The 14,663-nt window shown below is 43.1% G+C and overlaps 1 protein-coding gene across 1 annotated transcript in view; it reads left to right on the top strand.

Annotated features, from left to right (window-relative positions):
• Nucleotides 1-13,258, top strand: part of LOC139441983 (protein bark beetle-like) — a 30,775-nt gene extending 17,517 nt beyond the window's left edge. The window contains exons 10-15 of the mRNA XM_071222731.1: nt 2,203-4,722; nt 5,317-5,989; nt 8,350-8,504; nt 8,985-9,079; nt 9,442-9,649; nt 10,809-13,258. Coding sequence (XP_071078832.1) covers nt 2,203-4,722; nt 5,317-5,989; nt 8,350-8,504; nt 8,985-9,079; nt 9,442-9,649; nt 10,809-12,376 — 5,219 coding nt within the window. The 3' untranslated portion in view covers nt 12,377-13,258. The remainder of the gene's footprint in view (nt 1-2,202; nt 4,723-5,316; nt 5,990-8,349; nt 8,505-8,984; nt 9,080-9,441; nt 9,650-10,808) is intronic.
• Nucleotides 13,259-14,663: the final 1,405 nt, after the last annotated feature.

Here is a 14,663-nt window from a genome sequence, read left to right as displayed (position 1 = left end):
TTACAGCAAGCATGGGTTGCTGAAGACCTATTCTACCCTGGATCTTCACGGGTCTGGAGTATACTGACAGCATACCATGCTCACACTCACTATCACAATAAATTATCAATATCAATAAAAAAAAAGTTTCCAAAACCAACATTATTTTTCATATTCAGTTATTCCTTGAATTATTTCAATCATTGCCTTCACATTAGCAATTCTATGACTTTGCCAGCATTCTGGAACATGTTGAATATGGAATGTTGTTCATCATTATCAAGAGATAATATTTTTTCTGTCTGGTCCATTATGAAGATTATCATGTGCTGCAGAATTTCTGTAGAAGTCCTTGTTTTACATGTTTTAGGTCACTATTTCCATTTCATATCTGGGTAAAATATTTACAACATATTCACAAGTGTGATTAGATACAGAATCTCAAAACATGACCTGTGTGAGGGTTACCAGTAGAACAGGTTTGTTAGAGGAGGCAACTGTAGTGAGTATTGGGTGGCCTGGTTCTCAGTGTGATGCTTGTTAGAGGAGGCAGCTGTAGTGAGTATTGGGTGGCCTGGTTCTCAGTGTGATGCTTGTTAGAGGAGGCAGCTGTAGTGAGTATTGGGTGGCCTGGTTCCCAGTGTGATGCTTGTTAGAGGAGGCAACTGTAGTGAGTATTGGGTGGCCAGGTTCTCAGTGTGATGCTTGTTAGAAGAGGCAACTGTAATGAGTATTGGGTGGCCAGGTTCTCAGTGTGATGCTTGTTAGAGGAGGCAGCTGTAGTGAGTATTGGGTGGCCAGGTTCTCAGTGTGATGCTTGTTAGAGGAGGCAGCTGTAGTGAGTATTGGGTGGCCAGGTTCCCAGTGATTGATGCTTGTTAGAAGAGGCAACTGTAGTGAGTATTGGGTGGCCAGGTTCTCAGTGTGATGCTTGTTAGAGGAGGCAACTGTAGTGAGTATTGGGTGGCCAGGTTCCCAGTGTGATGCTTGTTAGAGGAGGCAACTGTAGTGAGTATTGGGTGGCCAGGTTCTCAGTGTGATGCTTGTTAGAGGGGCAACTGTAGTGAGTATTGGGTGGCCAGGTTCCCAGTGTGATGCTTGTTAGAGGAGGAAGCTGTAGTGAGTATTGGGTGGCCAGGTTCTCAGTGTGATGCTTGTTAGAGGAGGCAGCTGTAGTGAGTATTGGGTGGCCAGGTTCTCAGTGTGATGCATGGTAGAGGAGGAAGCTGTAGTGAGTATTGGGTGGCCAGGTTCTCAGTGTGATGCATGGTAGAGGAGGCAACTGTAGTGAGTATTGGGTGGCCAGGTTCTCAGTGATTGATGCTTGTTAGAGGAGGCAACTGTAGTGAGTATTGGGTGGCAAGGTTCCCATTGATTGATGCTTGTTAGAGGAGGCAACTGTAGTGAGTATTGGGTGGCCAGGTTCCCAGTGTGATGCTTGTTAGAGGGGGCAGCTGTAGTGAGTATTGGGTGGACAGGTTCCCAGTGATTGATGCTTGTTAGAAGAGGCAACTGTAGTGAGTATTGGGTGGCCACAATGGTCACACATCTTCGAAGACTAAGTTTTAAGCTATCACTGAGTACTATGTACAAGTATGTTTCTTCCAAGTCCAGCTGTCTCTGAACCCCCCAATCCTACTCCAATCTTTTACAAATATTTCAAGCCCCTGTTGATTGCATATCTTTGTTCTGTGATGGAGTGGATATCTTTGTTCTGTGATGGAGTGGATTATTGCTCCTTCTAGCAACCACTGGTTAGCTTTAGCCAATATGTAGTTGAATGTTGCTAACTGGCATAAAATAACATTTATTCACTCACTTACAAACTTAGGAAAGGTAACAAGTGGTTAAAGTGTTTGTTAATCTGCTAATGAGAACCCACAATATCTGTAGTACTCCTAGGAGCAGTGTAAACTAGTACTTGCTGACATTTTCACTCACAGAGAATGAAAATCGAGTGCAGACTGACCGGGGTAATAACGTAGCCAGGACTTTGAGCATGCTTTAAGATGTGGATTTGGCACATTATAAATATGCTAATATGAATGCTATCTTTATTGTATGATCCCTAGGGAGCTGAGAATGAAATTTAAGTGCACACTGATCTATTGACCGGGGTAATAATGCAGTGCTTTGAGCATGCTTCAAAGTGTTGATTTGATGCATTATAAATATGCAGATTATAATTGTTGTATCTGTGACCTTGTCTGTTCCCTGTTTCAGATCAGTACGAGCCAACACCTCCAATTCTGAGGACGCATATGCGTAACTGTACATTCAGCTACAACAACCAGGGCATCGTTACAAAGCATTACAACAACCCATCCAACAGGAAACTCGAGCTGTACCACAGACACAAGCTGGAGACGTTCGTCTTTGAAAGAATCAACGTGTTCCACAGCCGGAAGGAGGCCATGTACATGCCGAGCGTCACCAAGTACAACGAAGACTATGTCCCTACTTGGGAGGAGATGACCATTCCCCAGAAGGTGGCAACGATCGAGTATACCATTGACCAGTGCCACTTCCTCGACAATGAGTACGGAGTTCTGGCAGAGCATAATCATGTAGACTTTGCCAACAATGTCTGGCACTGGACGGTGAAACGTTCCGACATCATGAATATTAACAATGGAGGGTTTGAGGTTGAACTGCCAAGGGTTAACGATGAGGAAGGAGGCGTGAAAAAACACAAGATTGTGTTCCAGGACAATATTGCCAAGAACAACAGGAAATTTGCTTTTACTGTTGCAGGATATTACGCCAATGTGAGCATTTTGAGTAACACCTTCATGAACAACTTGTGTCGGAAGGGTCTGATGACAATCTCAGGCATGGAGAAGGATATGCATCTGTACAGCAACAAGATTGAGTCCAACACGGGGACCTACATGATCGACTTGGACATCATAAGCCATTCTGAATACTCTAACCAAGTGTCAGGACTCATGGAGTTGAATGAAATATCAGGCAACAGGTACTATCAAGGACAGGTGGCTCCGGGCTCAGAATACAGCCCCAAGACCTTCACTGTTGCCTTCCGGGGCCTTCAGAGCATGAAGGCCAAAAAGAACCTGTTTGAGAATCCGGACCTTGGCTTTGAGCTGGTCGCTGCCACAACAGCCCTCTCCCTTGGGAACACTGTCGATGTGAAGGAGAATTGGTGGGGTTCAACTAACATTGATGTGATTAGGAAGAGAATCTTCGATTTTGATGACTGGAATAGCTATGCCATTGCGACCTACCATCCCTACTTGACCAAATCAGATGTTAATTCTGACGTAGCCACTGGCCCACCTGTGGATCTTCCTCTTGATTTGCGCCGTCTTGGAGGTCGAGTGACCAAATCGCTGAGTTTGCCCTACCAGACTACACCGTACACTGTTGTTGCTGACTTGACTGTCATGCCACAGGCAACACTGACTATTGCACCTGGAACCGTGCTGCAGTTCAGACCGAATGTAGGTATTCTCGTTCTTGGCAAACTTCAGGCTCGGGGACTTCCTTACAACAGAATAAAACTCCAGCCTCTGAAGGACACAACCTCACCGAGAGTGAAGAGAGAAGCGGAAACGTCGGAACACAGACAAAAGCGTCAAGTTTTGGGAGACGTGCACCTGAAAGGAGATGGAACTTTGTTCAACAATGAGGGATTTCTGGAAATGTACAACACTTCCACCCAGTCCTGGAATATCATGTGCGACAACCAGTTCAATGAGAAAACAGCAGAGGTCGTCTGTAGAGCTCTTGGCAAGGAAACCATCAATGTCCGGGTCCGATTCACTCACTTGTATGATCACTACATCTATGGCAAACCAAGCTATTTCCGAAAGGAGTTCTGGACATTTAGTTACTACTGTCGAGGCGATGAGACTTCGTTGGAGCAGTGTGAGAAACGATACAACTATAACCTCCTGCCATGCATCTATGCTGCCAACTACACCTTCATCACATGCGGGCCTAGGAACCTGGAGAGCGGTGTGGACTACTGGGGGAATATTAGGTTCGCTACAGACAGCTACCAGGAGAAGTTTACTCTGGACCAGAACTTTTACCAGGACTCCTATGTGGAGTATATGGACATAGAAGGAGCTGGAATCCTACATGGGGAAAAGGTTGGGGCCATACAGACTACGTATGTCACTCCAGTGTTCAAAAACATCAACATCACCAAATGTGCTTCTAATGGCTATGACATCATTGCGCCCAGAGATATGATGGAGATTAGGAATCAGAACATATCCGGGAATCTCGGGTTTGGTGTAAATGTCCTCGTCCTAAACGGGGAGTCGAGTGCACGAGAGTCCTCCTTCACTCCGCTCGGCATCAGCACCATCCCCTACCATGTGTATGGACTGGTGGACATCTGTCGGATGGAGAAGGAGATCACGCTGGACAACAGGATGATCCTGTACTACAAGTATTCTCACAAAGCGGTTGACTGTGTCAAGATTATCCGCAGCTCCAACCCAAGGAAGACTGTCGGACTCCGCTTTCTGCAGCTCAATCTCTTCCATGAGGACTTCTCGTGGAATTCCATTGAGTTGTTTGACGGTCTAGTAGTGTCCCAGGCTACCCTGCTGAAACAGATTCTGGCCAACACAAGTGGGTCGGAGGTGCTAAGGCAGTACACCAGTACAGGCGATACTCTCGCCATTCATATGCACGCCTCGGTCTCCTTCCAATATTATGGGTTTATTGCTGAAATCGTGACTGTGCCACCTACGGGACTGACATATCCTGGTAAGTGAAAAATATTGCCCTTCATTTTTTTCAAAATTAACAACTGAAATAAGAAGGCATAGTTTTATTCAAAATATGATTTTATAAACATCTTTTGTGTGCATTTTAGTGGAAACTTTTATCTCAAGATTGTTACAATGTATTAAAGAAATTAATTTAATACACTACCCAGACATCATTTGGGATTGTTTAACCACAAGCCTCATTCCATATTGTTATACCAAGACATGTTTTCAAAAAAAGAAAACTTGACAGGTGAAAAATTATATTTTCTTCACATGTTCTGTTGAACTTATGTTGCAGCTATTGTTTTACTGAAAGCTGATTTGTATAAACACGAGAAAGGTTTTGAAAACAAAGGAAATACCAAAGGCATAAGTTGTAATTTGCTGTTATAGCTTATGTCTTAAAGAAAGTTTGCAAGAAAGAATTTAATATTTTTTCAAAATGTCATATTTAGTTTTGAGTTTCTAAACAAATTTGAATAATCAAAAACCATTACAAGTATAGTCTGTATTAATGATTGTAATATTGTAAACAGATGACATCCTGCTGGGATGAGAGAGATTTGAGATCATTTGTTTTGTATAACAGATAGCAACTACCGCCATGTGCTGCAGCAGACGGTCATAAGGAGTAACCAAGATGGCGCCATTCAGTATAAAAATGTAGGGGAGATAAATCCGTCACTCTTCATTGATCACTGTTGGCTTGAAGGTAATGGTGTATCCATTTTGAACCTGACATCTCCACCAACAATTGACATCTCGTTGCAAGGAACAGTTTTATTCGACTTCAGCCATAACTACATCAGTCAAAACAAGGGAGGAATGTATTTCTCTGCCAGGACGAAAACCATCGCAACTGCATTACGTGGAAACATTACCAATAACGTATTTGCATATGGCTCCCACGGAGAGGCTCTCAACATCTCAGGGCATTATTACCAGCGTGTTTTCCTGTTCCAAAACTACTTTTACAACTACACAACAGGGGACTACCGTGACGTGATCCACATCAAGGACGTCGTCGTGAACTTCACATACAATGTCATTACGAATAATGTTGGTCATTACATCCTGGCAGCCTATAATAATCCTGATCCGCAGGCACGGCAGGAGTACACGCGGTGTGGCTTCAATGACAACAATGCCACGGCCCTGTATGAGAGTACTGTCAAGGTCGGCAGAGGTCGCCCGGTCTTCCACCATAACTATCTTGTCAATGAACTCAACGACTTCGAGTTTCAGTCAAGCTCAAAAGAAGAGTAAGAATCTGTTTTTTCTTTGATATACATATTTTTTAACTGTTTTAAAGCTTCTATTTTTACATGATTTAAACTTTGTGACATCAGAAAATATATTTGTATTTTTATTCAAGGGAACAATTTTAGAGTATTCTGGATATATCAAACTACACATTCTTGGAAAAGGATTAACCCTCTCTGTCTAGGTCCCATTTTGCTATGTGATCAGTGTACTTGCTGTCGTATGTCCTATACTTGAACATAGACTTACAGTTGTTGAAACTTTGATGGCTTTGTGAAGCGAGATGCTGTGGCTGTAATGAGGCATGCATGGCCCTGTGGTCTGTGGTCTGTGGTGTTGCATCCCTGTTCTGGGATCCGATGTGGGTTTAAATGCCACATTCACCCATGATATAATCCTTAGTCAGTGCCACTCACTTGAGTACAAGACCTGTGACTTTCCTCCACTAGTGAGCTGGGACACTGTCACAAAGCTGCAGCACATGACCTGTGACTTTCCTCCTCTTGTGAGCTGGGACACTGTCATATAGCTGCAGCACATGACCTGTGACTTTCCTCCTCTAGTGAGCTGGGACACTGTCACATAGCTGCAGCACATGACCTGTGACTTTCCTCCTCTAGTGAGCTGGGACACTGTCATATAGCTGCAGTACAAGACCTGTGACTTTCCTCCTCTAGTGAGCTGGGACACTGTCATATGGCTGCAGCACATGACCTGTGACTTTCCTCCACTAGTGAGCTGGGACACTGTCATATGGCTTCAGCACATGACCTGTGACTTTCCTCCTCTAGTGAGCTGGGACACTGTCATATAGCTGCAGTACAAGACCTGTGACTTTCCTCCTCTAGTGAGCTGGGACACTGTCATATAGCTGCAGTACAAGACCTGTGACTTTCCTCCTCTAGTGAGCTGGGACACTGTCATATAGCTTCAGCACATGACCTGTGACTTTCCTCCTCTAGTGAGCTGGGACACTGTCATATAGCTGCAGCACATGACCTGTGACTTTCCTCCTCTAGTGAGCTGGGACACTGTCAAATAGCTGCAGCACATGACCTGTGACTTTCCTCCTCTAGTGAGCTGGGACACTGTCAAATAGCTGCAGCACATGACCTGTGACTTTCCTCCTCTTGTGAGCTGGGACTCTGTCATATAGCTGCAGTACAAGACCTGTGACTTTCCTCCTCTTGTGAGCTGGGACACTGTTATATAGCTGCAGCACATGACCTGTGAGTTTCCTCCTCTTGTGAGCTGGGACTCTGTCATATAGCTGCAGTACAAGACCTGTGACTTTCCTCCTCTTGTGAGCTGGGACACTGTCATATAGCTGCAGTACAAGACCTGTGACTTTCCTCCTCTTGTGAGCTGGGACACTGTCATATAGCTGCAGCACAAGACCTGTGACTTTCCTCCTCTAGTGAGCTGGGACTCTGTCATATAGCTGCAGTACAAGACCTGTGACTTTCCTCCTCTTGTGAGCTGGGACACTGTCATATAGCTGCAGTACAAGACCTGTGACTTTCCTCCTCTTGTGAGCTGGGACACTGTTATATAGCTGCAGTACAAGACCTGTGACTTTCCTCCTCTTGTGAGCTGGGACACTGTCATAAAGCTGCAGCACATGACCTGTGACTTTCCTCCTCTAGTGAGCTGGGACTCTGTCATATAGCTGCAGCACTGTTTATAGGGACAGTCAGCCTACTCATTCACTCGGCAGTATTGGCATGACACAAGGAGTGGTCGGCTAAGAGTCTGTATAATGTGTCTGAGTACAGTGTCCATGTTAGCACTATAAAACTATCATTAGTCCGGCGAAGTACAAGCTGACAAACGTGTATGCACGTTGCTTTACAACTGTCATAGCCTTGAATGTGACATTGACCTCCATTCACCCAACTCACCTATTGGAAAAAGCATGAAGGAGTCTTGTGGGTACTGCACCAGTACACCAGTGTTCAGATCCTTACATTGGAGCACGAAACCTGTTCTTGAATCCCTGTGACAGTGAAATTCATCTGCAAGCAGCCAAAAACCTTACCCAATCAGAAATCGTTTCTCCATCTGACGGGGTGGATGGGTAGCCTTGTGGTTAAGGCGTTCACTCCTCACTCCAAAGCCTGGGTCCAAATCCCCATATGGGTACATTGTGTGAAGTGCACTTCCACTGTGATATTGCTGGAATATTGCTGAAAGCAGTGTGAAATACAACTCACTCGGCCCTCTCCATCCAACTTTGCTCTGTTTAGTGTATTGTTGGCCTTGAATCGATGCGACATTGTTGATGCACCATCAAGTAATGATCCCCCTCTCTCTCTGTGTTACAATGCTGCTGTACCTACTGTTATGTTCTGTTTGCCAGTCCTTCAGAGCTGCCTGTGAATGCGACCCAGAACTGGTGGGGGTCGGACAGAATTGGGTACATCAACGGGAAAATCTGGGATGAATCCGACAACCCGCTGCTGTCTCCGGTAGCCTTTGTGCCACCTAAGCTGGACAACAGATCGGTCGTCGATGGTGAGATCAATAGAAATACTGATCAAACTGACACATATAAAATTCTTTAAGATCATTTTCATACAGGAATATCTTTTCATATGCAGATTTGACACTGCAGGGACTTTGTTACTGACTGCCTAGAGTATTCTGTGAAGTGGCTACTATTCACATTTTATTTTTACTCTCTGACAGTTGCTTCTTTTCGTCTTTCCCTTTCACCTATGCATTCTATTCCACATTCTTTCTGCACTTTCTTATTTGAGTACAGTTATTCCTAAATTTTAAAATTAAAGTGTCCTCCCAGCCCTGAGGGTCCCTCCCACTTGGCTCTATACCTTTTGATTAAAAATATGAAATATCTATTCATAAGTAGATTTTCCAATGCAGAGACTTTGTTAATGACTTTCTAGCACATTTCTTGTGTTGTGGCTATCTCTTTCTGTGGAAATAAAACTTCTAAGGGATGACTGATGTGACTTGACTATGGTGTGTCTCCAGGGAAGTGTAGGCCGGGATGGAAACTAGACACAGGACGCTGCTACAGGTACATGGGCGGCGCGCTCCCCTTCTATGAGGCTAACGAGTTCTGTAAGGTAAGTTGCAGATGCTTCTACTTGAATGTTTGTTGGGACACAATGACATGCATCAACCAATCTGACCACCCGATCACATAGGCATTGATCATCAGTTCTTGTAAATATGAGGTCTCATTGTCGACATTTAAAGAACTCAGTTGTGAATAATAAAGCATTCAGAACTGAATTCCGCCTCTGTCATTTCAGAACACGAAGAACATGTGATTGTTGAGGATAAAATATGTGTTTTTGAAATTTAAATTTAATGAAACACTGAGTAATTACCCAATTCATGAACATTAGACCTCAACAGAATGAGAATTGCCTGTGCACTGAAAAATGAAAGTGGCCAGCTGATGGTGTAATGGTGTAATTTTCAGGCTAATGGTGGTTTCCTGGCAGACCTGCGAGGTCGTGAGTATTTCCTGGAGTACTTAGTGCGGCTGATGCGTGCCGTGGACAAGCCAAAGATGCGCGTGTGGGTGATGGGGGACTTGAAGTCTGGGTACTGTGCAGCCCTGGAGGGGAACTACATGGTCATAGAGGATGACTGCACAAGACTCCTGTACCCCTTCGTCTGTGAGAAAGGTATGCAAACACACATCTTCCTGACTACCAAACAAGGCTGGAATTTCCAGGCTCAATAGTAGCGCTTCTACCGGCTTCTACCGGCTTCTACCAGTTATGTCCATCCTATTGACCAAGCTAATTCCATATCGGATTCTCTTATCGCTTGCATTTGTTTCAAACAAAATGGCAGTGCCCAGTCAAGACAATCTGATCGATAGTCAACATCCATTTCGTAATAAAACGGGTCTTACCCTGTGAAGTGCATCAAGTCACTTGAGTACCTTGATTAGAAATATGAAAAGATTTGCAAAATATCTTTTGATGCAGTTGGAAGTACACATGCTTTGCAAATCCTGCAGTTGACCTAAATCTGCAATGTTTAAATCCATTTTGTTTATGAACCAGATGTTTATATTTTATTCCTTGGGGGCTCTCCTTAGCTCTTACAAACTCCCAACCTGCTTTTGGGCCTTTCCCCAAACTTATAGGGAGCAGCCACATTCATACCACGGGATAGTCCGGGTTGCGGTGACCCCAGGACCGGATATCCCTAGGCTGGGTCAGAAGCACCCCAGGACAATGTAAAGGTGGTCCGGGTCTTCGACCCCAGGACATCGACGGCCCTCTGTGGCTCTCTCTTCCAAATTATCATTCTCATCAGCAGCAACAGAGTCAGCCCCCATTTTGCCAAATATTAATCAATTGGTATTTTATCATACTACTTGTTTTGTTGTCATTGCACGAAATGTTAATTTAATATTTTTTTTGTTTCAGCAATCATGTCTAGCCTTCATCATTACATTATTCTACCCAATGTTCACATATAACATTCATGTGTATTTTCTTTAATTTAAATTTAGGAAAAGTAAGGAAACATGGTTCAAAATTCCAGAAAAAATTGGATTGATTCATTAAAAAATTATGCACATTCAAATCGTTTCTGATATGTAATGTAATGGCATATAATGGTTTTGGCAAATGTCAAGGTCATTTTAAAGGTCATTCACAAATGAAATGACTTAGTTATTTCCACTTACTTCAAGACAGTTAAGAGGCGGTCATGATACAGCTGCACTGTTGTCAGTGGCTTAAAACATGCACTTATTTACTTCAGTCTTTGTAGTAAAGTATGTCGAGATATGCACACAAAGTAATGGATGACTCCCTGTCTTTTCAGATCCATATATTACCCAGCCTCCAGAGGTAACAGACTATGTGAAAGCAATAGCGATTGGTATTGGTGTTGGTATTGGAGGGCTGATTGTCCTTGTCATCCTCATCATCGCCATTCTGTGGTTCATCAAGTCTCGAAGACGAGGCAAGGAAAGGTTTGAGCGAGCAATGTCCATCAGGTCGTCAATCCGTGGAAGCATCAGAAGCAAGTCTCAGCTGACTGTCTTGTCCACTGGAACATCCAGACAACGGATGAACGACTTCAGGGATGAAGTGTCTCAACATTCTTATGCCTCAAGAACCTCCCGAGGTACAAGTCTTGGAAACAGTGTGGAGAGTATTCAATCTGCTCCTCGACCCGCTGTTGGGCGGACAATGGCTTCCCTCAGGAAACAGCCTCTTCATAACAAGGCTTATTACCATGATGAGAGCGTACTGGAAGATGATGATGATGATGGTTTTGATGATACTTTTGATGATGATGATGATTTGGATGAGAAGGATGTGAAACTGAGTCAGGAGAACATTGAAGGCCCTGTGTACAACTCGGGACATGTCACTCACCAGGGACAGGCTCCCAGGGTTAGGAATGGGAATCTACGTCATGTTGGGTCACAAGAAATTGCATACAATTATGACCATGGTGATGAAGATGAAGATGATGATGACGATGATGATGAAAAGAGTTACCACAAACAGTCCTTGTCCAGCTTCAGTGCTCCCGAAAGTCCATCGACTCCTGTCAAGAGTAAAATCTTCCTGCCAAGAAGCACTCAGAGCCTAGCTTCCCAGAGATCTGATCTCCGTTCACAGCCTCTACCCACTCCCCCACCAACCCCACCTGTATCAGGTCGCTATAGCAACGTCCCAGGTTACAATTCTCCTCAACATAGACCCTCACCCAATATGTATGACGACGTTCCGTCAGAGACAAGCAGCAATCCAAGATATGGAAATGTCCCGGGCTACAATCCCCAGAGTCCACAGAGAATGGCTGCAAGGTCCACTCCAGATCTGTACGATGACGTCCCATCCGAAACCAGCAGTGACCACAGATACAGTAATGTGCCAGGATATAGTCCCAGTAAACATCAACCACAAACAGCAGTCAGATCCACACCCAATCTGTACGACGATGTCCCATCGGAGTCTGGCAGTGACCGTAGGTATGGAAATGTACCAGGATATCAAGGTCCACAGATCCAACGGCCACAAGCCGTACCACGTACACGCACACCAGATATATATGACTACCCGCCAGGCAGTTATACGTCCCAATTCAGAGAATCACCAATACCTTCGGCACGAGTGCCTCCAGGTTCTCAGGATAGCCGTCGAGAGTCACCAGTCCCAGCAGCTCGTATAAAACCTGTCCCATCTCGTCGACCTGACCGACCCTCACCATTGACAGTGGCACCGTCGATGATCGCAGCATCGCCAACGGTGCAGCCGCCACCTCAACAGAGATTCTCTCAACCGCCCACCTACCGTACTGTGCCTCGGGACAATGTCTTGTACCTCCAGCAGAAACTCAATGCTCCCAATGAAGAGAGTGTGGAGACCGAAATCTAGAACATGGAGACAAAGAGGGAAAAGCAGGAAATAATCAATACCACTTACGTCACTTTGCACAGCCTGGTATGGGTGGTAGAAGGACAGATCTATATAACATTGGACCTAGGTCTTGACCACACAGCAATACTTGCCGCTTCAGGAATAGTAACACCCGAAGACCTTAACAAAGAGCTATGACAGATGCAGGTCTATGATCACTTTGTGGAACAGATCCCTGAAACTAGAACTCTCATATAGAGCATTGGTTTAAGAAAAAACGGATCCAGAAGTTTGTCTTACATTGACCCGGATCGAGAAGAGACAGGAACTGTTTTGTTAATCAGAACAATCTGATGGTATTTTGTAAAAAAATGAAAGGTTTGGCAAGTTATTTTTTGTCAGGTACAATTTCTAAGAAAGAGGATGTTGGGACCTAAGTTTTGAGGTGAATATTCAGGATAATGGTTTTGGGGATTTGTCTGTTTTCAAAGAGCCAGCACAGAGGGAGCATATGAAAAGCTATCCAACATATCAAGAAGTACTGTATCAGTTGTAATTCTTTGCTGAGATTGGGAGGAGAGGTTGTTTTATTTTTTATCCAATATTTATATGGGAAATGTTTTATTTACTATGCTCATGTCTATATTTACGTATGGCCATTTCACAGTGAACTGCATGCAACATGCTGAGCAAAGCTCGGTGGGCTGTTTGGTGCTGTCAAACATGAGCTGAACTTTCATACATACAAGAAAGGAAAAGATATATTCTACCTATCGACCAAGGTTCCCTGATAATCGTTACTTTTAAGATACATGTATATTGTAATCATCTTTTATAGAACATATGGCACATTCGCTATCCTTTTATATCTGTTTAACCAGTATTGTACTTCTTTCCCTTTAATAATCTTCCACTTTTCAGGGGACCAATCCACAAATTTGTCTTAGCGCTAAGATGATCCTAAACCCCCATACTTTAACATAGGCACTAACACTCTCAACGCTAAGATGGTTTTGTGGAGCATGGCCCTGGATGGAATAAAATGGATTTGAATGTGAATTCCAATGTGAAATCACTTCTACCTCAGATGTGTATGTGATTAAGGTCAAGTCTATCTTCTTCTTGGACAAAGTGTGCCTTAACAGAATGCTGTGTGTAGGGCATCATAGGACATGTGTAGAACATTGTAGAATATTGTACAACATTGACAGTGTCAGGCGAGGGCTACAGGTGCTTTGTCTCAAGGAATTGTTTTATTATCATTTTCCATGATTTTGTCATTTCAGATTTTTAAACTTATCACTTAACCTTTCCTCACTAAACCCTACTTCATGTCTTGTTCAATTCATTTTTAGCTATCCATACAAATAATATATTGTTTTATATATTTATTTATATATGTTATTCTTATCCATCAAATCAAAAAGTGCTCAGGTCATTCAAATACATATTTTTTTTGAAAATAGGGAAATGCAAAAATTACATTAATTAAATGCCTGATGTTGATAGGAAACTGATGAAGTTCTCTTTTGGTATTATAATTTGTCTGTTTTGTTTTGTAAATAAATATTGTGAAAGCCACATGGGGAGACGTTATTTGGATGGACAAGCATTTAGGTCACAAAAATTAAATCCAAAAAATAAGGGGAAGTATATTTGATTTTAATGCAATAATGGATGAAAATCACCAGTTCCCCATATAACAAAAGACTGCTTGGATAGTTGCTAAATCATAATTACATTCCGTCTCAATGTAGACATGAGCTGATTTCTACAGTATTATCATTAACGTATAATATACATGGTGCATAATTAGTCTGCGGCTGAAAGGGGTGGAAAGTAGTTGGTACTAGCATTGTCTCCAGGAAAACATGTGAATGGTCTCTTTGGGTGGGTTGAATAAAAAACAAAGAATAGTTGTTCATGTCAATATATTTTCTTCTAATTTGGAGTTACATTGTGTGGGATGGTATTTTTACTTGTGGAAAAATTAAAAATAAGTACAGTGAAAAGTGTATTTTGTGTGCCCTGATAGTGTATAATGAGATAATCTGTCTGTGTCCATACCACAGCTTCAACATGGATGTGACAATTCTTGAACCTTGTTTATTATTTGTCAGCAACAGTTACTCTTTTAGGTCTGAACATGTTAACTATTTGAGCAGTGTAGACGCTGAGGACATATAATTGTCAGCGTGAACACTCCTCACTCAAAGAACTTACATGTGTTTTCAATAATAAACTTCCCAGTGATGAAATTTACTGAATGCCATTTTGCCAAAATTAAAGATTTATTTGACCAATA

This window comes from Haliotis cracherodii, unplaced genomic scaffold, assembly GCF_022045235.1.
Source record: "Haliotis cracherodii isolate W230 unplaced genomic scaffold, xgHalCrac1.p SCAF_5, whole genome shotgun sequence".
In the NCBI taxonomy this organism is placed as follows: Eukaryota; Metazoa; Mollusca; class Gastropoda; order Lepetellida; family Haliotidae; genus Haliotis; species Haliotis cracherodii.
This window is presented reverse-complemented; position numbering and strand designations above follow the sequence as displayed.